Consider the following 24,442-nt stretch of genomic DNA (forward strand, 5'->3'; position numbering starts at 1 on the left):
AAAGAAATGACAAACAAAGCAAAAGTTAGAATATTGTAATATAAAACAGAAAACTTGTATAATTTTCCAGTTCTGCGGACAGAATATAAGCAGATTTTTTACTAATCAAAACTCAATGAAAATTTATGAATTTATATTCTTTGGAATGCTTGAAGAACCATATTTTCAAGATATAAATTTTGTTAAAATCCGAGCTCTGGACTGAGAGAAATTACGAGTTAAAATAACTAGTATGTACACAAATCTGCACCAGAGTTTTACACAGGTTCAAGGGAACCTGTTTGAACATGGCCCATCAAATTTCAATGAAAATCTTCGCGTAAATACTCACTTTAAAGCGTATGAATCCCTCTTCAATCCTATGGAAAACAATTCTGAAAACAAGCTTGCTAATGATAGAAAATAGGGAAGAACGAAGGAACCACAAAACTGAAAGTTCTGAAATCTGCACGAAGAAAATTTTGAGCACTTGCAACTTAAATTCTTTTGATTTTCCAGTGCTTCAAACAGGATCATAAGGATGCGAAATACTGGAAGGGTTTGTTTTCAGACAAACAATATGGAGTAAAACATGAAAACTTAAAATTGAAAAGAATTACTCTAGACACCCAAGGTGAAGAACGATTAAATAAAATATTGGAATTTGAAGAACTTGTGAAAACTGACCTTGAGAACTTCTTCCTCAGAACTTTAGAACTTCCACTCTCCCACTAATTTTATATTACTTTTTGTAGAGAAAGAAAATATGGATATTGATTCGGTTTGAAATTGTTCTTGCAGGATAAACTACTACGCTTCTATGGTTCTACCTCTTCCTCCATAGCTGAGATTAGTTAGCTTCTCCACCTCGTGCTTAAAAATTCCATCCCTTAGTAAGAGTCAACCTTTAACAAAAAGCTTCCGATACTGTTCACTTTAATGAAAAATCAGATTTACACTAAAAAGTCAATTCTGGTACTATTCACTTGACCCTTTATTTTGTCCTTATCGTTAAAACTCAAAGTTTTTAAGCCATTTTTATTAGTTTTCCTAATATTTATTAATATAAGCACACTAGGGTGCTCACACATCACTTGGGTGAAGATTTTTATGAAGAACATAAGAACAAAGACAAACAATGAAGCAAAGATTGCTGAAAACGGTGATCATACTGACCTTGTTCTTTGGGCTACAATATTGTTGATCTTAGGTACATAGTTTCAGTCCGAATAAGTCAAAGCCACAACATATAAAATTTGAGCTAACAAAATTCACGATATTACGTGTGTGCGCGCTATATATATAGGTTCTAAAATACGGGTCTTTATACACCTACCAATTAATTTACTTTTTAAAGCAAAGTCTAGTTCATCAGTCTGTTAAGCAACTCAGTACTAAACCATATTTGTCCTGTCTTTCAAATTATAAAAGTATACGCTTTACATCAGCTAACAGTATAACAAGATTAGTAACTTGTAAACCTTATCAGAGTTCCAATTTAAAATGAATCAAGGCAATTAACTCAGTTAACAATATAATGACGCTAGGCAGTAAGTAAATTTATGAATTCAAAAGTAATAAAACATAAACTTCTTTTTCGTCATAAGAAATAAACCTCACGGATGTGATCTTTACAACAGATTTCCAATGTTTCATGATTTAAACTACCTGAGAAATCCTGCCATACTACCAACGCTACAAATTCACTCGTTCAAGAAGATAACATGGTTTACGTCCTATACATTCCAAATCAAAGAAATAATTCAGCATTGCACATATACCGAATCTTGCTAAGTGGTAGCGGCCTTGATAGCTCTCTGCAATTCAGACTCCACATCAACAGCATGATTGGTAGGCTTTTTCTGCTCCATTTGTGCATTCTCTTCTCTGACCTTCTTCTTGTTCCTCCACTGTTCGAACCCCCCTGAAGTCTCACTCGAAGGCGGCAGCAATCTCTTCCCAACAACATCATTCTTCTCAGTATGAAAACGCTTTGAAGAAACTCCAAACTTCACATCCTCCAACCTCTGCTTCATCTCCCTATTTTCCTTCTCCAAGACCTCCAAATCCCTTCTCATCCAAAAGCACATCCCCTTTAACAACTCCATGTCACCCACATTGGTCTCAGAACTCTTTTCCTCCTCTATCTTCACCTCCTCAACTCTCTCAATACCAATCTTATTCACGGTCAAATAAGGCATCGTTTTACCAAACTTTGCAGGAAGATTCACACCCCAGCGCATATTCACCACCAAACTTTTTGTGACCGGCAACACAGTCCTTGCCATCACAGCAATTCCAGAAAACAACCCATCTTTCCCACCATTCTTCCAACCCAATGACCTCTCCGCCGCAGACCCAATTCCGCCATTCGAATGAGCTCCACAATTATCCCTAAATTCGCCATTTTTGGCGCCGGAAGGCTCCAACCTCAGCTCCTGCCAAACAGATGACCCTTCAGAGACAAGCCCATTACCAAAACCACCATTTAAAGGAGACCCAGAATCCAAATGGTCACCAACATCGGAGGAAGACCCAGAAATTTGTTTGAAATTAGGGTCGGAAAAGGTGGATTTTTTGAGTGAAAAGTTGCCAAATTGGGGCTTGATGTGGAGAGAGAAAGTGGGGTTTGTGTGGGAGAGAGAGAAGCGAGCAGTAAAAACAAGAGGGGAGTTTTTTGGGGAGCCAAAGAGGCCAAGACCAGACTTGAGGGAGAGAGAGAAAGGGGAGGGTGCGGTGGAGGAGTGAGAGTAAGAGAGTCTGACGGAAGGGCCAGAAGAGAAGTTGGAGGAGAGAGAAAATGAGAGGTGAGAGGAAGACTTGGTGGCAGAGGCGGCGGATGAAATGGTGGCAATGGAAGAAGTAAAAGGTTGGTTGAATATGGTTACGGGTACCTTTGCCTTTATCAGTGGGTTGCGGTGGTACTGGAACTCTTGTTGGTCTTCTGGAAGCTTGAGGGAGATCTTCATCTCTGTGTGTGTGTTGGGTTCAACTGACCGAGAGGGTTTTTCTCTCTGTCTCTAAGGACCAACTGAAGCAGGTACTTGATTGGGTTGGGACTCGGAAGTACAGGATGGGGAGAGCCTCATGGGTACGTTCTGGGAAACTTGAAATTGATAAACAATGCCTACTTTTGGGCTTCCACACAATTTTTGTTTAATTTTGTTTATTGAATTTCGTTCGATTTATTCGATTTAATAGACAAAAATAAAAAGATGTGTGTGACAATTGTTTTCGTTTTGTTTAGTGTCCATTATTTATCCATCAAATATTTATCCATTCAATTAGAAAATAAATTGATTATCTAATGTTCGAATTCTCCTATTGTAATTTAAATGAATTTAAATTAATTTAATATAAATTATTTTATCGTTTATAAAAATCTCTCTCAAATCAACTTAAAATCATGTTTTTTGAGAAAAAGAACTTAAAATCATGTTAAACACAAGAGAATCCCTTATGCACCCAAGATATTAGGGGTGGGTTCGGTTTAAATCGGTTCGGTTTTTTGCCAAAACCGAAACCAAACCGAAATTTCGGTTCGGTTCGGTTCGATTCATTTTTTTTTCGGTTCGGTTTCGGTTTTTTTTTTTTTTTTTTTTTTTAAATGAAAAACATTGAAATTTTAAATTTTAACATATCCAACACAATCATAACATAAGCATTCTAACTAGAATAAAAAACAATGAAAATAAACATTTAAAATTGAACTAAAATCATCAATCAAGTCTTCCAAAATCCAAACTAACAACCTCACAACCAAGGTTCTAAAAAACGCTAGGCGCTAGTCGGGCGGCGGGCTAGCTCCTAGCGCCTAGGCGGGCGCCTAGGCGGATTTAGGTAAATTTTTTGTATATCTTGTAAATAAGTGCATATTGACACCTAAAAAAAAACTATACTTGTATGGATAATAAAATAATGATAAAATGCAAATTAGGTACACTATTTCCATAGTATTGGATGAACTTGTAGTAAATTCATCATTTGCAAATTAGATACACCATTTCCATAAGTATACCACCATGAAACCAAAAAAGAAAAAAGCACGCAATTAATAAAAAATAAAAAATAAAAAAACCTCCTAGGACCACCTAGGACCGCCTAGGGCCGCCTAGGACCGCCTAGGACCGCCTAGGGCCGCCTAGGACCGCCTAGCCCGCCTAACCCACCTAGCCGCCTAGCCCGCCTAGACCGCCTAGGCGCCGCCTAGGCTCAACCCGATTTTTCCTCCCGATTTGCCCAAAATCACCTCGGTTGGTGCCCGCCCAGCGCCTAGGCGCCGCCTAGGCCGTTTTTTAGAACACTGCTCACAACACAAAAATCGTACAAATGACTTAGAAAGGTTAAATTGTATGATGTTGTTCAAAGATCAAGGTTGTTTGCTTGTAATTGCATGTTGACAACTTGATTAGTAAAAATAATGCGTGGGTGGATTTATTTAGTGTGTGTTAGATTCTTTTCCATCACAAATTACCAAAGTAATCTACCCGAAATAAATGTTTATGGATTCTGTTACATGTTATATAAGAGTACATTTGGAAAAGAAAGCTAGGGCAGAAGTAGGTAGTGATATGGAGATGGATGTAGGTACTTCTGGAGGAGGTTTGGTTCCGGAACCTTATATGGGGGATAAATAATAGGTTAGGGTTTAGAGTTTTTATAGGCCTTTTTAAAATATTTTGAGCTTAAAGTTTGGCAACACATTGGGTTTAGCACATTTTAACTTACAAATTGGGTTTAGAAAATAATACCCAAAACAAATAATTAAATAAAAAAATTAATTTAATTAATTCGGTTCGGTTCGGTTTAGTTCGGTTTCTAGATCACTAAAACCGAACCGAACCAAAAGAATTCGGTTCGGTTCGGTTTTTTCAATTCGGTTCGGTTTTTTCGTTCGGTTTGGTTTTTTCGGTTTCGGTTCGGTTTGGTTTTCGGTTTTTTTCGGTTTTCGGTTTTTTGAACCCACCCCTACAAGATATCACGTCACTATGACTCTTACCAATCAAAGTGAGTGTTAAATTTTTGAGTAAATTGTAGTAATGGTTCCTCAACTTTAATTAAATTAGAGCAATGATCCATCAACTAAAAATTCATTACCATTGGCCCTTCAACTTATCAAAATATGTAGCTATAGTTATTTTCATCAATTTCGTCAAAATTTTGTCAAAATAAGTTATGTTGGAATAACCATTTATATAATTAGGGTCCCTCAACTTATCAAAATGTGTAATTATGGTCATTTTCATCAACTACGTCAAAAATTTTGTCAAAACGAGTTATGTTGGAAGGACCATTGCTACAATTGGGTTAAAGTTAATGGATCGTTTCTCTAGTTGAATTAAAGTTGAGGGACCAATAGTAATGAATTTTTAGTTGAGGGACCATAGCTGCACGTTTTGATGGGTTGAGGGACCAATGGTAATGGATTTTTAGTTGAGGGACCATTGCTCCAATTGAGTTAAAGTTAAGGGATCATAGCTACAATTTACTCTAAATTTTTTTGAGAAGAGATTTGGCTCCTTAAGTTTAAGGAGGAATTTCTCTTACACTTTATAATCTATTCACAGAATTTCGTACTTATAATTGAAATTGTTCGTATTATAAATTATTATATCAAGATCATTGCAGTAAAAAAATCAATTAAAACTATGACATTTTAGAAAATTAATAGTAGCAATTGGATAGACAGTTTATAATTCTTTTACTAAATCTATCTACTCATTTTTATAAAGCTCGATGACTTTACAATCTTAGTTTTAGTTGATTTTTTGTAGAGATAATTTTTACATATTGATTTATTATATGAACAGTTTCAATCATAAATACAAAGTTTTGTGAATATGTCATGAGATACTTTAAGAAGAAAATTTTCCTCAATTCTTGAAGAGCCAAGTCTTTCTTAATTTTATTGATCTTTTCTCTCCTCTTATAAACAAGTAGACTTTCCACGTTGAAGTATCACACTCACAAACAAAAACGATAAGTAAACACAAGTATATATATGTTGGACTCGCGTGTTGATATGCATAATCAAACTCATGGACTAATTTTTTTTTAATGGACTGTTTTTTTTTTTTTTTTTTAAATGGACAATCGGTAGCAAGTTACGATTATCCATTCATTTCAGAAATTAAAAAAACTCATAGAGACATTTCAGTCTTTCCTTAACCACGACTTCCACACCTGCGGGTTTCGAACATGCGAGATCTTGGCTTAGCGAAGCCCAAATCCATTCTCAAACATAGCTAGCTGATAGAGGAATTGGCCCAACGTTATTGGATAAGGAATGATCTTGCATGATCAGCAAACGGGACAAGTCCCTAGAACATGGCCGTGTCACAAGCCATGATATCTGATGCGGTTAACAGGCCTCCGTAAAAGAGTTGGATTCTCTTCATTTCTATTCTCATTATCTTTCCTCTCCTTCTTTTATATTTTACTTTTTGTCTTATTGTTTTTATAAAAAAAAAAAACTAACGAAAAATTCAAAAAAAATTTAGTTTTAATGTAAAAAGACAAATAAAGGTGTAGTGAATAGTACCAGGAAAAGATAAAAATATGATTTTTCGTTAAAAGTGAACAGTATCGGAAGTGTTTCGTTAAAACTCCCTAAAAAAACCAATATAAGATGTTGATGTGACTTATCCGTAACCGTTCAAGTAAGAATAGAGGGAAGGGGAGAGAGATTAGGATAGGAGATAATCTTTCTCCCTCTATACTTCTCCCTCCATAAATGGGAGTCTTAATTGTTTCCCTTTGTCATGTCTCCAAAGTCAAACGGCTAAATGACTTAATGGGCAAGATAACGAGTCTTACCCTAACCAACCAGGACATCACACGTATTCTAATGAATCGTATCAAACTCAAATTTACCACTATATAAAGACATGACAATTGACCATGAAAAGGTAATTGTTTGTCTTTCACAAAACTAGAGTGTTCTTATATATCCATTCATCAACTCTAACTTAGGCACCATCAAAACCTTGGCTCACACCACAACAGTATGACAAGATCTAACCTGTTTATTGATCTTTTGGTTGCATGGGTGGGCACCTGAATAATTTTATGTTTGTGTGGAATTCGTTCGCAAAAAGAAAATTAAAAAAGAAATGATTTTTTGCACAGCTATTATTTATTAAAAAGTTGCAGAGAATAAGAAAAATGATTCCCAATTAAAATTGAAAGTGATAGAAGTGTCTAGGATCCTTGTCATGCAGGCTAACAAGGCTATATGCAGCACCTGCCTTTATTTTTCATTCATTTTGTTTTCAAGTGTAACATGATATGGGGACCATACAGATATAGAACATGATTTTCTTTGTTTTTATTTTTATTTTTATTTTTAATATGCTTTTTCTCTCATATATTTATAGAATATGCTTCTGTGATCAGAATTTTTTGAGCACCTGGTATAGCAGATATTTTCATGTCCGATCGCCACATGTCCATTTGACCCCTAAAATTAGAGAATGCCGGATCCTTTTTGTGAGGATAAATTTTTAGTTGTGATAGGAACACGAATTGTACACTACTTGTTTCTATGTAAGTAGTGGAAAATTTTAATTTTTAAGTTATTAACATTTTAACACATATATCCCACCATTTATATGAAGATACATGGTGTACTACCTCATGTGACGGTCACACTGAAAAATCTTTCTTTTGTGAGCATCCTGCGGATCCTCTAATCATATCCGTTTATTGTATAATGTGTGATTAGTTTTCATCAAGTACTGTTTATGTTTAATTTTAAATAAAAATATTTAAAATAATTTCTGACCACATGATATACAATAAAACGACATAATTTGAAAATCTCTGTAATCTTCATTCAAAATTAGAATGCTCAGCGAGAGATAGTCAAAAGACTACACGTTGTTTATTCGGCCAAATTGTCTGTGAGTAGTACGTTTAGAATGGGATGGCAATAGAGCGATTCGGGTGGGCGATGAACGCTTTTAAATGACCGAAGTATTTTTGGAAAATATTTTTAAAAATTAATTATATTTTTAGGTAAACTTCAAGTAGATTTTAAAAAAGTGCTTTAAATGTTTTCTATAACATGTACATATTTGATCATTCTTCTGAAAAATATTAAATATGTTTTTGGAACCAAAACAATTTTATCAAAAGCGTTTTTCAACATTTTAAAACACTTCTAAATAAGTCTGCAAATCAATTACTATAACTGCCGTGCCGTGTCCATTCGATATACGATGCTCTATTAAGCTTTATTAAAATATTATTCACATTTACTTACACATTTTGTGTGTATGAACACATTTTTTTAGAAAATGAGAAGGAGAGAGGGAGAGAGAGAGAACGTGTGGGGAGTAAGAGGTTTTTGTTTTTTTCTTAAATATTGGAGGTATTTTAATATCACCTGAGACTTCAATAAAAAAGTAAAATTTGGACATGTGAAATTATATTATTGCCCATCATTTTTTGTGTGTGATAGAAGACTAATTTATTTTTTTATTCTCTTTTAGTTGACAAAGAGGATTTTATTAATTAGTAGAGATATATGTATGTTATTATTATAAGCATAAAACATAATAAACACACCCATATACTATTATAGCAACATTAAATACTATAATAACTCTTTTTATTTTTGAACAAACAAAACTAAATGGTAGGGAGGGGAGTGGGTTGAACTTTACAGTAGACTAGCAATAATGTGATTCAAATTCGTTTTTGGCAAGCGAACCTAAAATTTCTTACTTACAAATGAAGAAGAATACAAGTAGAAACCTAGTACTAAATGACGAATTCTGTGAAATTTAAAAAATAAAATAAAATAAAAAGTAGGAAAGGGACCTTGCCGACTCTAGACAGAGTGAGAGAAATCAGTCCCAACTGTCCGAATCCTGGACTGACCTCTTCCTTTTCGTTTGCTCCAAGCCTCCAACGAGACACTCTCTCGTCCTCCTGTTTCCCTCTCCTCTTTCACCACAAAAATCTCTCTCTCTCACTTCATTCCTATCATCTCATAAAACATCTCTCTCTCCCTCTCTCTCTCCCCCTCTCTCTCCCCAAGCTTTTCTTCAATGGCGACTATTAATGTTCCGGCGAGAATGTATGTCTTGAAACCTGGCAAGACTAAGGCCGCTGATCGATTAGCTTCCTCCAAGTGCCTGACTGGTTCCGTTGGGTTCGACTGCCGACCCAGAAGAAAATATGCCCACAACCATAACCACAAGAACCACAAGCAATTTTGTACTGTTAAATCAATTGGGATCACCCAGGACAGCAGCAGAGGCCATGTCAACGGTCCTCTTGGTGGCGTTGTAAGCTTTCTTTTTCTTGCTTCTGTTTTCCTTTTGTTCCAAGTATTTTTTCCTTGCTTTTCCTAATATGATTTTTTAACGGCTGTTGATTGTGTTGAAAGCGTTAATCCTTGTTGAGTAATTAAGGGACCTTGCGCGTGCTTATAACGAGTTGGGTACTCCCCCTTGCCAATAGGTTTTATGATTGAACCGTAGCTTTCTTCCTGGTATTAGAGCAGGTTATCCACGTGTTGAGTGCAACGGCCTACCTGCCATGTTGTCTAGGATTAAACGACCGCACGCGCGAGGGGGGTGTTGAGAGTGTGAATCCCATGTTGCGGAATTAAAGGATGTTGCGTGTGCTTGGAAAGAGTTGTGTTACGCCCCATATTGTGAATTAGTTTTACGATGTAACCTCAATTTTGCCTCGGATTTTATGGGTAAACTGTGAAAACTTCGAAATTCGAGATCATGGATTTTTTAATTGGTAGGCAACTGAGCAGAAATCGATTCCTTTACTTCAACTAGACTTAAAATCACCTATAGCGTTTACTTTTATAATGATATTGTTCTGTTTGGTTGCTGAGAAAGTTTAGGATAAATGACAATGCCTGTTCCTTTTAATTGGCTGAAAACAGCTTTTCGGGGAGTGTTATACAGCATACAATTTATGAAATACGCTAATTGGATAGTAATGCATTGGGTGCTTACATACTTTTTTCCAGCTTTGTTATCTTTTGTAGTGAAATTTGTGTGTGCCATGAGAGGGCAGTTAATTGTATCAACCATGAGTGTAATGAATCTATAACCTTGAAATATGTTGTATTGTTTCAGGGGAATCTGAACTCAACTTTTGAACTTCAGTCTGATGAGTATGTTGTGGGCCAGCCGAAGGTATTTTCCGATGGTCAAAGAAAAACTAAGATAGTATGTACGATTGGTCCTTCGACAAGCTCACGTGAAATGATATGGAAACTGGCAGAAACTGGAATGAACGTCGCACGTTTGAATATGTCACATGGAGACCATGCATCTCATCAGAAAACCATTGATATTGTCAAAGAATACAATTCTCAATTTGAAGACAAGGTTGTAGCAATAATGCTGGACACCAAGGTATGCTGATCACAGTTTTCTTTCATTCTTTACCTGGTTATAGCCTATTTAACTTATAGCTAAGAGCACAGGTTTTTCCAATCGAGAATGGCTGCATTGGATGCTACAATCATTTCATATGCCGTGGATCAAAGTAGGATTTGGTTCATAATTTAAAAGTTCTTTTTTCCTTATATATGATTTTGTGTTTTTGTGAACTCAAATTTTCTGTTTTATGTAAACTTTGACCAAACCCTCTGTACAGGAGCTGGAGTTTTGTCTTTCTAATTTTAAACTTTCTTTAACTTTTACCTATGTGTTAATTTTGCATTCTCAAATATCTGCTGCACTACTTGTAAGAGAATAATGATATTTATCACATTGTATGCAATTTTTAGCGTCTTCTGTGTCAAGGGATTATTATCTCATTCTCATTCGTTCTTCTTTTCTTTTGATGCAAAACTTTTGAGGTTATAGTTGTTATATAGGTTTTCATTCTTCGTGCAGGGTCCTGAGGTTAGGAGTGGAGATGTACCACAGCCGATTCTACTTAAAGAAGGACAAGAGTTTAACTTTACAATTAAAAGGGGAGTTAGCACTGCAGACACTGTTAGCGTAAACTATGATGACTTTGTTAACGACGTGGAGGTTGGTGACATTATTCTAGTTGATGGTAAGCATGTTGTATCTCTTGGGTGATAAACTTGTCAATGATTTAATTTTTTTCGTTTTTCATCCCATGTGATATGGTCATGTAACTAAAGTTTCAGAAATATGGAAAATCAAGTTGTTCACTCTTTCGAGTTTATGAAAGAAATTTAGGGCCCTTGTTTATTCACGCAATTCCACTAAGATTTAAGATTCTGTAACTGGGATGTAATTATGCTATAGATTAATGTCTTGTTTAACTGCTGTGCATTATAACTTATTGCTTTGGTTAACTTTGATGGGAAATGCCATATTATAGACTAGACTTGTTTTATAATTAGCTGCTGTTGTTAACTTCAATTTGTTGGGATAGGAGATAGCAAAAAAGAGCTTGCACTAATTCTGACTGCTCTAGATGCAATGGGAGTAATGTCATACTGAATCAAAGATACCTTATATCAGGATTCGGTAGTGAACAAGTCAGTCCTTTGATATACATAGAGTCATGTTCTTTTACCAGGTATCTAGCATGTTATTTTCTTTGGAAAGAAGAAAGGAATCCACCTGATGAGTGATCTAGATTGACATGTTACTATTTGATAAGGAACATTTGTACACACACATACTTATAAATGGATTAGGAGCAAGAACACAAGGATGGTAGAAATGGACTTTACTATTTTCAAGAGTGTAGTGTGGATGTCCGCTCCTGAAATTGCCTCATTATATAAATAACAGCAAAGATTCCGAAGATGGACCCCTCTTTTGAAGAAATGAAAGGGATCACATGTGGGCCGACACCCCAATTTGTCCGATAATCTGAACTGTCCCTTGCGGGTCATCATTCAAAGATCACTTTTTCTTTAAATATCAGCCAAATTGGTAATGCGGATAATCACTTTGATAATGATTACTACAATGCTCTTGATAAATACTTAAATTGTAATGAGGTTAATCACATTGATAATGAGGATAATCACATGGCTAAGCGATTCCTGATTGGGCTGATTTTCGCAGGAGTGATTCATAATTGGAGACCTAAAATTTGACTGGTTCGGATCATTAGAGCAAATTACGGGGTAGGCTATCAATGTTGTATATTCCATTTCTTGCAAAGAGGGATCCCTCTTAAGAAGGAATGGGTCTCTATTTATCTCAGAGTGTTTTTTGACTCTGTAAATTCAACTAGTTGTAACTGTTACTTTAGCCTGTTGGTTAGGGTTTCTTGAATGGATTCTTAAAGCTCATTAACTATGTATTAACAGAGCGTTTTTCTCAAACCCCATCACTCCGCCCCTTTTCTTTATCTACTCATTTGTTTAAGGGACCTGATGATATATCATGTCATTGTGATAGGTGGAATGATGTCTTTAGCTGTAAAGTCAAAGACAAAAGATGTGGTTAAATGTGTGGTAGTTGATGGTGGAGAACTAAAATCAAGGCGCCATCTAAACGTGCGTGGAAAAAGTGCAACTCTGCCTTCAATAACAGGTATCTTCAGTGTTAATGGTATTTATACGATCACCATTTTCCATTTTGTGTTCACAATCCCAAGGAGGCACATAACTTCAATTTAGTGGTCTGCTATATTGGTCCCTTCTACAGAAAAGGACTGGGAAGATATCAAGTTTGGGGTGGACAATGGAGTTGATTTCTATGCTGTATCATTTGTAAAAAATGCTGCAGTGGTACACGAGTTGAAAGATTATCTCAAAGGTAAATTTTTTAATTTCTTATCAGTTTATCCAATAACATTTTTTCCTTGTGGTCGTTTATAGTACCCTTCTAAACTGAATTTATGCACCCCTTCTGTAGGTTGCAATGCAGATATTCATGTTATTGTAAAAATAGAAAGCGCGGACTCTATACCAAATCTTCATTCAATAATTTCTGCATCTGACGGGGTTTGTATTTTTTCATAACATACCCTTAAATCTTTACCATCAGAAATGTTATTTATCTAGTTTTATTTTTTAATCGGTTGACTTTATAGGCGATGATTGCTCGTGGAGACCTTGGAGCTGAGCTGCCAATTGAGGAAGTTCCTCTGTTGCAGGTAATTTGATCACTGTTGTATTTTTCCACTTCCAATGTATCTTAGCTAGAGCATTGGGTGGAGAATTATGTGACTGGACTTTGAGTTACCTAGGTCGTATCTTGGGTGACAATTTATGTGCCTTGATCTCTTGGCATCAACTAATTGAAAGGGTCCAAAGAAAATTGGAGTGAAGGAAAAGGTTGCCTTTCAAGGGGCAGGCTTACCCTAATTCAGTTGGTGCTGAGTAAGAATGCCTACCTTTCATTCTCCATTTTTCTTGTGGTGATTAGGGTATCTAAGATCTTAGGAAAATGGACGAGGAATTTCCTTGTGGAGAGGGCACGAAGGATCATTTGACTGGCTGGAACCTAGTGCAGAAACATGGGGAGAAGGAATAACTGAATTATATTCTATCTAAGTGCATTTCTTAATTCTTACCCTCTTTGTATGAAAACCTTAATTCTCTAAATTAAATTTTACTGATTGATTCTGAACGTCATTCTGTAACTGAGTATTCTGTATCTTCACAGGAGGACATCATTAGAAGGTGTCGCAATGTGCAGAAACCAGTGATTGTAGCAACAAACATGCTGGAGAGCATGATTGATCATCCTACGCCGACCAGGGCAGAAGTCTCTGACATTGCAATTGCAGTAAGAGCAGGTGCTGATGCAATCATGCTTTCTGGAGAAACTGCCCATGGAAAGTAAGTCTTACTTGACATTTGGTGGTCTCAGTATATACTTCTGGATTCCATCAGGATAAAAATTCAAACTATTTAAGTGTAGTTATTGCGTCACTTTGATGGGGAAATTTCTCATCAGCGACTGATGTTATTTTTTAATTCAATCTTCGGATGATCAACAACGATTTTTATTGCCTTATCAAATTTGTGCAAATATCTATAATATCAATTGTCCCACTAATTTATTTATTGCATTTAGACATTATTTTATTTGAAAATTTTGTTTGCCCTGCCTGACTACCTTGTATTTCATTCCCGGTAAGATACAGTTAGTGCTTAATTTATTCAGTTTGTGTGCTGGTCCTTGTTGTAATTTGGTTATCTCATGCATCAGTTTGTCAGGGTTGTTTTCGGATTGTGAGCTTGTCATACCATTACATCAAAGATGAATTAGATTGGTTTAAATGTCTCTCTCCCCCCCTCCCCCTTCTCTTTTTTCCCTCCTTCCTCTTTAAGTTATAAACTGAGTATGTTTACCACGTGACCAATTCAATTGTTTCCATACGAAGGTTTGTAGTAGTGAGAGAGCAAGTAATCCTATATTTGGGTTAATTTTTTCACTTTAACAGGGGATTCTTATTTGAAAACCTTGGGTTATTCTGTTTATTTTGTTTTCCCTTGTGCATGGCTTAAGTTATTTGTTGGTTGATTCAAAAATGCAACCGGCTTGTATTTCAACCGCTTACATTATGTGGACTAATAGTGAAAGTGTTTTATACATTCTGTGATTCCAAATCTAGGTATCCATTGAAGGCTGTCAAAGTTATGCATACTGTAGCATTAAGGACTGAGTCAAGCCTACCAATTAGCACTATTCCTCCAATACAACTGAGGACCTTTAAGGTATGCATTGAATTCTTTTTGGTCTGATATTTTTTGCATGTGTTTACAGAATTTCTTGGTGACGCGTTGATTGAATTTAAATTTTTTGCATATGCTGCGGTTAGCTTGATTTAATCTGATTATTTAGTGGATGCTTTTCACAGAAACATATGGGGGAAATGTTTGCTTTCCATTCCACAACTATAGCAAACAGTCTCAATACACCCATCATTGTTTTCACAAGGACAGGTTCCATGGCTGTGCTTTTAAGCCATTATCGTCCTTGCTCAACGATCTTTGCCTTCACAAACGAGTAAGCCCAGTATCCAAATAAGTTGTGGTACTCTTTTCGGGTCACATGTTGACGGCAAGCCTTTTCTAAAACAATTTTTACTTCAGTGTTGGTTTGTGCTTGTACTTTGGATGAAATAGATAGGAAATCCTTGTATAATCTAAAGTTGTTTTCTCCATCCATTCTTTAATTTGTGACACAATTTTGTGATTATCAGAGAGAGAATTAAGCAGAGATTGGTTCTTTATCACGGTGTCCGCCCCATATATATGCAGTTCTCAAATGATGCGGAGGAGACTTTCTCAAGAGCAATAAAGCTGCTAGTGGTTAGTGATTATTGGTGTTGCAATCTGCCTCTCCATTATCTGCTTCGATTGTCATTGTATATGATCAAAATGTATACATATGTTCATGCACAGGCAAAGGATCTTTTGAAAGAGGGACAGTTTGTAACTCTCGTCCAAAGCGGTGCACAACCAATCTGGCGTAAAGAGTCTTCTCACCATATCCAAGTTCGTAAAGTTGAAGGTTGATTTCGAACCTGTGAGGAATTTTCTTTTTATAGCTGCTAGTGTTTGAATTGAAGTTTCAGTTCAACTAGTTGATAAATCTTGTGAAGTATCGTTCAGAGAATGGCTGAAGAAAGACTATCAACTTCGTGTCCTGTAAATTTTGGAATGAATCTCTATATATGGAAGAGCTATATCATTACGCATGACCGTGTTTAGTAAACCTATGCCAGATCAAGCTATGGTTTCTGTGATAGAGTTTCCTCTTTTTAGTGCTGTTTTCGGTATATGCTTTAATGTTTATTCGCCGTAGCTGTCTTCTAACAGGAAGAGAATTGTTTTGTATGAGAGTTATGCAGAGCCTCGTGCTAGTCTATCAAGTTCAAAGTGTCCCATGATATTAATTACAATAGGTTTCTCTACAAGCACATGTTGAATCTATGGCTAGCAGCAAAACAAACAAATGAGAATGAGGGGAGATCTGAGACCTAAACCAAAAGTTACCCACCAAACAAGCCTGGATTGAAAAAGGTACGGTGTTGGTGCAGCTCAGATGCGAAGAGAACGCCGACTTTGTGCCAACCTCATACTTCTTATTTAATATAAGTTGCTAGCATATGTTGTTAACATGTCCGCTTGATTTGAACTTATACATCAGACTTTCAAGTTTCCTTGATCATCATCTACTTCAAATCTTCCCTCCAACTTGATGTTCTTGTACCACTTGGCGCATGCAATGTAGACAATCGAATCTATTGATGTCAAGCCAGCTAAGAGGAAGTAAAACCTATCAAGGTGACCCCTGTTGAGGTTTCCGGGGATCCATCCGGGCATGTGATCCTCTGTCGAGAACTTCATGACCACGCTCACGAGAAAGGTGCTAAAGTAGTTACCGAGCGAGATGGATGTCATGCACAGGGCGCTTCCGAAGCTCTTCAGTCCATCTGGTGTTTGTGCATTGAAGAACTCCAGTTGACCCACATACATGAAAACTTCTGAAGCTCCTATGCATGCATACTGAGGAATTTGCCAGAAGATGCTTAAGGAGCTTGAGCCGTCACAATGCGGGCATTCTTTATCGGCATACTTGAGTCTATAGCACTCAACGATTCCTGCTGAAAGCATTGCCAGGATTGCTATAACAAGGCCAACGCCCATTCGTTGAAGCTCGGTAAGCCCTTTAGCATCTGATTTCTTTATTCTGCCCACAAACGGGTCTATAATCCGTCGGTAAATGAAAATGAAAACTGCCACGCTGATGATGTCGAAGCTAGACATGCTCGCTGGTGGGATGCTGAAGTTTGGAATAGTAGTTTTCATGGCAGCTCCCTGCTCTACAAAGAGGGAAGCCATTTGTGTAAAAACCACCGAGTAGATAATTGTGCAGAGCCAAATTGGGAGTAATCTTAAAATGCATTTCACTTCTTCCACTTGTGAGATCGGGCAGAGACGCCACGGGCTGCGAATGCCCTGCTTCTGGTAGTCTAAATCTCTTGATGAGATATATGCAGCCCTGTCCAAGAACCTGCAGTTAATGTTGATGAAAACGAGTTAGCTCTGTATTTCAATAGTCATAAAAATTATGGAAATTAGCGAAGTTAAGAGCGTAGAATGATTTAATGAGTTTAAGCCATACTCTTACTTGAATCCATGGGTGTAGAGGATCTTTCGGTTGCTCGTTGAAGACTCATTGTTACTCTCATCGTACAAGTCCTCTCCACCTTGTGGCATATGCGCCCTGCATTTCTTCACCGCAGCAACTAAGACTTGGCAAAACCTCCGGAGTGGGTTGCCATTTGGCTTGAAGTGCCTGTACCTAGCAGTCCCACCAAGGAACAAGACCAATGCTGCAAATGCCGACGCTGCGGATGCCCAGAACCCAATAGCCCAAACTCCTTCATCCTCAAAGAATCCTAATATGGTGTTGGAGAAAAGGGAACCGAGGTTCATAGCCAGGTAGAAGTAGCTGAAAAACGCCACCTTCGCAAGCCCTTCCTTGCTGTGCTCTTCATCGTACTGATCAGCTCCAAATGTTGCAATGTTTGGTTGGTACCCACCATATCCTAGGGCAATTAGGTAGATAGAGAGGTAGAACAGCCAAATTTTCCAGCTCGAATGAGATCCACATGGATTTGCTTTGCTGCCACAACCTTTAGGGTTCAGCAAGAAGAGCTGCGAGGACAGCGACAACGATACCAGACCCTGTTGTCAAATGCACGCAAGCGTCATAAACATCGCATGGAAAATAAAAGTAAAGTAATACACAAGGTAATGCGCTTAGTCGCAAATTCAAAACAGAAGCAACGACAACAACAAAACCTTATCCCACTAGGTGGGGTCGATTGATACTTACGATGACAAAGATGAGTTGAAAGATGGAACAAGTTTTGTATCTTCCCCAATACGAATCACTGAGGAAAGCACCAACAAGAGAGAAGATGTAAACTGTTCCGGTCCATTTGCTCACGTTGTTAGCAGCCGTCGCATTGTCTTGTTGCAACACCCTCGTTAAGTATAAGACCAAGTTCACCCCGACTCCGAAGAATGCTAGGGTAGCCAGACCTTGATTCACTGGTTTTTCATTGAACAATACATTTAAAGAAAAGGTTCAGAAGGTTATTCAAAAATATACAACGACTTGTGTCTAAATTATTTATGCCAACCATCTTTGGTTACATGAATTCTTATATAAGTGTGCTTCCATGTATCAGTTTTCTTGTATTTCGATGAAATGAAACACAGTTTTTCATAGTTTTCACAAGGCGAAACCAAAAGGCAATACTCATGCATGACGGTGTGGGTTCATACCTTGTCGGTGGCTAATCTAACATTCTAACAAAATCTAATGACCAAAAAGAAAAAAGAAAAAAAGAAAAAAACATAGATTCCAAAGGGCATCACTTTCAGGCTTTAGGTGATCAGAGAAATCGCTTTCCGAGTTGCTGACACAAAGCAGTCAAGACACAAGGATTTTAGGAAATTTGGAAACGAGAAATCTCTCCGAAAACGTTTCGAGAACAAAATCGAAACCCGTATATGGCTAGAATTGATGAAAAGCATGTTCAACAAGTCTCAATTATTAATAATTGGTCCGTCTTCAGTTTCAATCACAGTTAACCGAAATCAGACTCTTCCTTGCTCCTACCAGAAGATCGGCCGGTCGTTAATAAGCATCAGTCATCATACATGTGCACTCAAACTATATATTTAGCTACTTGACAAGCACAGCAAAGACAGCCACATACAGAGGCTCTCTTTAAAAGAGTGATAGAAAGTGCCATAAGAAAATGCTTAAGTCATAAAGCGTGCACATATAGATGATTAGGTTCATGTGCAACAGTGAAATTAATGGATGTGTGGCCTGTAACCATTTCAGTACCTAATAGTCTTGCTTTCAATCCTTTGTATATACATACACATATATACACATACATATTATATTATATTATATATACCTATAATATTTTAAAAGAAAAGTTGATTGGTTTTTTCCTTTTAACACCAAAAAGAAGAAAAGCTTTAGGGCGTGACCAAGTTATTTGATTTACAATCATGCTTTGAAATATTGTATAAGGACCTAATTTTACACAACTATAGTAGTATGGTGCAAAGTAATGATAATATTTAATACAACTAAATTCGACAAAATTAAGTGACAAGCCTTTGTGTTTATAACGTGTTTGTGTCATAAAAGTTTCTTTTATTTATGATACAGACATGCATACAATATATGATATCATATACGTATGAAGATATTTGATTAATTTAGAAGAAATAAAAACGATATCAATGAGATGACACAAATGCTATTTTTGTACCTTCAATCATGTACCTTTATTCATTTTCTTTGTTTTTGTTTTTTTTTGTCTGATATTAAAAATTAAAAGTATCAACACAAAGTAAAAATGATAATAAATAAAACTGAGAGATGAACCAAGACATATTAATAGGGATCATTTGAAGTTTGGGTTCTAGCTCCTTCCAAAATTTTAATAAAGATTCTGTAACGTAAATTTTCAAGAAAGACACGTGTCGGTAATCCATGTAATGCAAGATTAAGACAGTTATTACGTCTGGCACGCATTACTTTGAATGCATGTTTTCCTCACCTTCACTCCCTCTTCTCAGTTCTCGTCATGTCGTCTACCTAGTTCTTCAGTTCTGAGTCACTTCAATTAAAGTAGAACTGAAGGCTAAATAATAAGATGTCTTATGTCTCTTTGCATGAAAATATTCACCGACGACACATAGGATTTCGGTGTAATAAAATCATGTTATATATGTGCAACGAAAGTTGCACATAACATTATATTATTTAATTGACACGCCGTGGACCTGTTTCTAAATAATGTTTCTCCTCTCACTTCAGCTATCAATGTCTATCTTTGAAATGGTGATGAGCTGGCTATAGCCCAGCATGCAGCAACTCTCCTGCAACACTTGGTTTGGTTTTCAGTGCCAAATGTTGCAATTTCCTTCCACTTATATTGTCCTTTTCCCTTTCACCTTATTTATTGAGAATCACACCTCTCTTCTTCAACTGCTTATCTATAAACAAGTATTCATTTCAGCAGAAAAACCCTATCTATCCAATTTGTTTCAAAAATTCTTGGAAAAAAAAAAAAAGCCACCCAAAAGTAAAGGACCTTGAGACTGACCAATTTAACAATCATATAATATAAACAAAAAAGAAAAAAGAAGTGTGCTTACTACATACAAAAAACCAGAAAAGAAAAATCGACTAAGTAATTTATCTTGTTTGTTTTGAATATTATTTTTTCTTGAATGTTTGTTAAAACTTATTTCAAAAGGTTTGGTGATATGGAGCTTACAAAGTATAATGATTCCAGCAACCCATTTTCCAGATTTTGCTCTGATTGCAGGGCGGCCATGCATATCAACCGTACCATCAAGAGTACATGCATCTTGATCTTCTTTGAACTGAACCTGAAAAAGAAAAGGGAAATGTTAATAAACAAATAAACAAACATAGTTACTAGTTTTACACTTATTTTTCACACAACAATCTTGCTATACTCCAAGAATGCATGTTGTCTAATATTTCTTGAGGAGCAAAAAGAAAGTGGTGCTTGCTCCGATAATTTAACATCATATAAGAAGAAAAATTATGAAAAATGAAGCTTGTGAAGGAGAGAGAGAGAGAGAGAGAGAGAGAGAGAGAGAGAGCATTGTTAATTTCTAATATGTGCTCACCTCCTTGCAGACCTCTAAGCAAGCCATTGGTTTTTCTTAAAGAGCGAATTGAGGGAATGGCGTGCAGAGGATGAGACAGGGGAGAGGAAGGTGGTGGTGAGTGACAGTTTGCTAAATGAGAGAATTAGAACTTGGACAAACAAAGAGGGGGGAGGAGTTATTATATAAAGAAAGGGAGGGGAGAATAAACGGCGGAGATTTAAAAGAAGAAAAAGTGGGGCCACCCATATGACCAAATAATGATCCAATATTGTGTACGTGCAATTTGTCTGGCTGAGTATTGAAGTTAAGAAACAAACCTGACTTAAGCTAGTTCATTAAAGTAGTTTGTTTGAATTGAGTAGTGAAGTTAAGAAATAAATATGGGTTAACTCAGTTGTTAATTAAAGTAGTACGACAATCTATTTGAATTGAGTAGTGAAGTTCAGAAATATATATAGATTAACAGATTAAGTCAATTAATCAAAATAGCTTGTTCGTGTATGTGAACTCAAATTTGAATAACCTTAATGACATATCAGAGTAGTTTAGACCAACGCCTTATAAAAATAAATAAAAGAAAAAAAATTAGGTTCTCATCCCTATTTTTCCAACTCCATTGATTAAAACCTTCTTCCTTTTCAATTTTTGATTAAGGTTCTTAGATTTTAATAAATGCCATTAATTATTTCAATAGTAAAATATTTTTTATTTCTAAATATATTCATTTAGTGTTAGAAATATTACATTTAGTATATTTATATTTATGGCTAAATTTTTTATAATATATTTTTATTTTTAGTTTGTACCCATTTTTAATTTGCAACCCTTTTTTTTTTAATTTGTACCAATTTTCTTTTTAGTTTTAATTTGTATCCATATATTAATTCATTTTTGTGCCCATATTTTTTATACTTTTATTTGTTTTTGTACCTATATTTTTAAATTTATTTGTACCCATTTTTAATTTTTATAAATGTATTTATATGTATTTATTTTATGTTTTAAAATATCAATAGTTATTTTTTAAAATAAGTTAATAATTATGTGGGTACATTAATTTTTTTTTTTTTTGCTATAACTTTTGTGAAGAACAATATTACTCTAAAATTGATTTTTAAGTATTTATTATATTTTAAAAATATTATTTGAATTTGTCTAAATTTCCTAATTTTGGGGACTTTTTAGGGACACTAAATGCATAAATGCATGAGTCAAATCTCTTAAATGATGCTAAGGATTTCGATCAAAATATTTAAAAAAAAACAAGGTTTTAGTCTAACAATTAGGTTGATTAGGGCCGGAACCAAAATGACCAAAAATAAAACGAGTAGTAGAAAAGTAAGACAAAAAAAGAAAAGAAAAAAGAGTATGCACTAACACCTTAATGACATATTTAAGGATCGCACAAACTGTGAGATGGGAAAACGAAACTGGGAAGGTTTTAATTAGGGTAGGCTTTTGTTATTTTTTTTTATCAAGAAATAGTTTTGCATTTCTCTAGAATATAGAGTCTTCTGAATAAATATTGACTCCTTGTTTTGTAACGTATTCCCGATTTGGTGATAGCTACCCAATGCTTTTCCATTTTTCCTGGAAAATTTTCATATATCATGTGATTATCTCCATACACTAACCATACTTTTCCTTTAATTGTTGGTACATATTGCATATATCAAGTGGCTCATTTGGACTTAATCCGACCGTTCTCTGTTAAGTGAATTTAACTTGTCAATAAGCTCGGAATATTCTTCAAGTTAAAAATATCTTCAGTTAGCTCAAGCAGTAAGAAATGATCAGCTAGCAAGGACTGGGTTAGCCCAAGAGGAAGAAAGGATGAGATAACAAGTCAGACTAAGATAAGTTGCTTGTGTTCGACATAAAAAAAAAAGAAAAAAGATAAGTTGCATGTGGTCTAAATTATTGTAATAGTTTCGAACACTTTCCCTCTTCATAATAATAATAAAATTAAAAAAAAAAAAAAGGTAAGCTAAGTTCGGAGTTTGCTTTCTCTTATATAACCAAAACAATCTTCTATTTAAAGCATGTATTATTAAGTCTATCAGTTGTAAGTGATAAGAAAAATAAAAATCCGTTTTGTTGTTTTGATACCAAACATAAGAAAATGTGTATTCGATTTGCATCAAATATTTTTTACTTTGCTGCTCAATTATTAGAGAGGATAAGATTCCTTAGTTATATTATGGTTCACATTTTAATTACACAAGATCAGTTCACATTCTATACTTCAAGGGAAATGGTGGGATTTTGAATATCTATCTTTTAAGTGGAAGTTTGATTATCTACAACTAATAATGCACATTAATTTGCACTTTATGCCTCTAGTTGCTAAGTCATTCTCTAACATGTACATGATAATATGCTCTTTATACATATATTTTTATAATTTTAATGCGTAAGGCGGCTGCTAATCAAGAGGCATTTTGTATAAACATATTCTACAATAAATGAGAGATTTGTGCTTAATGTTTCAGTGAATAGAATTATACTTACGGCAGCTAATATATGCTTCCTATTATATCACATTTGGTTTTTAGGGAGGTGTCCTTAGTTCTTATGAATCATACAAGTTTCTTCAAAAATCAAGAATAGTATTTAATTATGATGCTCTTTGAAAACAAGACCAAAACGATTATTATGCTTGAAGTACTTCAATTGGTGTATACAGTCAAGAATATAGAATCATTTTGAATGAGCATCTCCATAATTATATGTTCCTTATTTTTTTTGGTTAAATGTGTTTGCATATAAGCGATATTCTACACTAATATGCACCTGAGAGGGAGGGAGGGAGGGAGGGAGGGAGAGGGGGTGGAATTTTAACCTGAAATTAATACACAGTGGGTTTAAGAGAAACTTTACCGCTTGCTTAGATCAAATTTTAACTAAAAATTTGTTTTAGGAGCACCCCTTAAGATTCTTTCTCCAACAATGCTCTCTAATTTAGAGAATCATAATTAGTATGAACTAAAAGAATTTAGCTCGTGCATGTTTTACTATACATGAATTATGAAGTAGGAAACTTTCTTTAATCACTTAATTAGTGACAGCTCGTGACTTTAATAATGCAAATAATTAGGCAAAAATCTTACTGGATGAGGAGACAACTGCCTTGCACAGAATAAGGATCTCCCAATAGTTAAGGATGACCTAATTATTCGAATTATGTTGGCTTTCTTTCCTATGAAACAATGCCTTACGTAGGAATAGCATTTCAGAATTTGGTTATTGTCAATATCTAATTCTCATAAAACTCGCTATTTTCAACTGAGTTTGTGATATAAAAAAAGTGTACTCTATTTCAGGGGTGAAAAATATTCTCAACTTTTAAGTACTAGTTGTAAACTTTCCTAGTTTATGTGTGATTGTGTAAATCTTAGATTAGATTTGATTCTAGTTATCCTTTCCTATTACAACTTGTATTCCTTGGGGATGGAGGATTTCTTCTCCCCTTTATTACTATAAATAAAGACACTATGTAGGAGGGATAACAACAACACACATTCCCCTACAATTCTACTAACACATCTCTCTCAATCTCTCTCCTTGCCGCCGGCCCCCTTTCCCTTGTTAGATAAAATAGCTACAACACGTTATCAGTACGCTCCTACCGTTGCGCATAGGAATTTGACGAGGAAATTTTCTACATCAAACCAGTTCATCCATATCATCATGCAATCAGGTTCTTCCAAAACAATAGTTTTTATCTTGATATTTTTGCAGCCCTGATAGATGAACATTCACCATAATGCATGACCCAATTTTACGTTTTTCGAATTTTAGATTCTATACAAATTGTGTATGCATTATATTCATAATTGTTGAATT

At 35.5% G+C, this 24,442-nt stretch overlaps 3 protein-coding genes across 3 annotated transcripts; 1 reads left to right on the forward strand and 2 right to left on the reverse strand.

The window, feature by feature from the left end:
* Positions 1-666: 666 nt before the first annotated feature.
* On the reverse strand, positions 667-3,132 carry LOC103437002 (uncharacterized). The gene is made up of 2 exons (XM_008375469.2): positions 1,766-3,132; positions 667-849 (listed from the first exon to the last, which is right to left on the reverse strand). Exon 1 carries the CDS (start codon positions 2,946-2,948, stop codon positions 1,770-1,772), a length of 1,179 nt encoding a protein of 392 aa, XP_008373691.1. The 5' UTR covers positions 2,949-3,132; the 3' UTR covers positions 667-849; positions 1,766-1,769.
* Positions 3,133-8,579: 5,447 nt separating this feature from the next.
* On the forward strand, positions 8,580-15,602 carry LOC103436870 (pyruvate kinase isozyme G, chloroplastic). Its single transcript, XM_008375319.4, has 12 exons — positions 8,580-9,272; positions 10,086-10,367; positions 10,854-11,019; positions 12,351-12,485; positions 12,600-12,710; positions 12,810-12,898; positions 12,988-13,050; positions 13,563-13,738; positions 14,518-14,620; positions 14,764-14,912; positions 15,109-15,217; positions 15,311-15,602. Exons 1-12 carry the CDS (start codon positions 9,033-9,035, stop codon positions 15,422-15,424), a joined length of 1,737 nt encoding a protein of 578 aa, XP_008373541.3. The 5' UTR covers positions 8,580-9,032; the 3' UTR covers positions 15,425-15,602.
* Positions 15,603-15,776: 174 nt separating this feature from the next.
* LOC103436871 (protein NRT1/ PTR FAMILY 7.3) lies at positions 15,777-20,771 on the reverse strand. The gene is made up of 5 exons (XM_008375320.3): positions 20,615-20,771; positions 20,233-20,347; positions 17,754-17,971; positions 17,043-17,602; positions 15,777-16,925 (listed from the first exon to the last, which is right to left on the reverse strand). The coding sequence occupies exons 1-5, from the start codon at positions 20,639-20,641 to the stop codon at positions 16,055-16,057; spliced, it is 1,791 nt and encodes a 596-aa protein (XP_008373542.3). The 5' UTR covers positions 20,642-20,771; the 3' UTR covers positions 15,777-16,054.
* Between the last annotated feature and the right edge of the window lie 3,671 nt (positions 20,772-24,442).

The sequence above is a fragment of the Malus domestica genome, chromosome 06 (assembly GCF_042453785.1).
Source record: "Malus domestica chromosome 06, GDT2T_hap1".
Lineage (NCBI taxonomy): Eukaryota > Viridiplantae > Streptophyta > Magnoliopsida > Rosales > Rosaceae > Malus > Malus domestica.

What these genes read in the sequence shown, in the direction of transcription:
- LOC103436871 (XM_008375320.3), bottom strand. Translation starts at nt 20,641, where the DNA reads ATGGCTTGCTTAGAGGTCTGCAAGGAG. An exon ending in GCTTAGAGGTCTGCAAGGAG is followed by an intron (nt 20,348 to 20,614) that starts GTGAGCACATAT and finishes TTTCTTTTTCAG; the next exon opens with GTTCAGTTCAAAGAAGATCA. An exon ending in CTCTACACCCATGGATTCAA is followed by an intron (nt 16,926 to 17,042) that starts GTAAGAGTATGG and finishes CATTAACTGCAG; the next exon opens with GTTCTTGGACAGGGCTGCAT.
- LOC103437002 (XM_008375469.2), bottom strand. Translation starts at nt 2,948, where the DNA reads ATGAAGATCTCCCTCAAGCTTCCAGAAGACCAACAAGAGTTCCAGTAC.
- LOC103436870 (XM_008375319.4), top strand. Translation starts at nt 9,033, where the DNA reads ATGGCGACTATTAATGTTCCGGCGAGAATGTATGTCTTGAAACCTGGC. An exon ending in CAATAATGCTGGACACCAAG is followed by an intron (nt 10,368 to 10,853) that starts GTATGCTGATCA and finishes TTCTTCGTGCAG; the next exon opens with GGTCCTGAGGTTAGGAGTGG. An exon ending in AGGAAGTTCCTCTGTTGCAG is followed by an intron (nt 13,051 to 13,562) that starts GTAATTTGATCA and finishes GTATCTTCACAG; the next exon opens with GAGGACATCATTAGAAGGTG.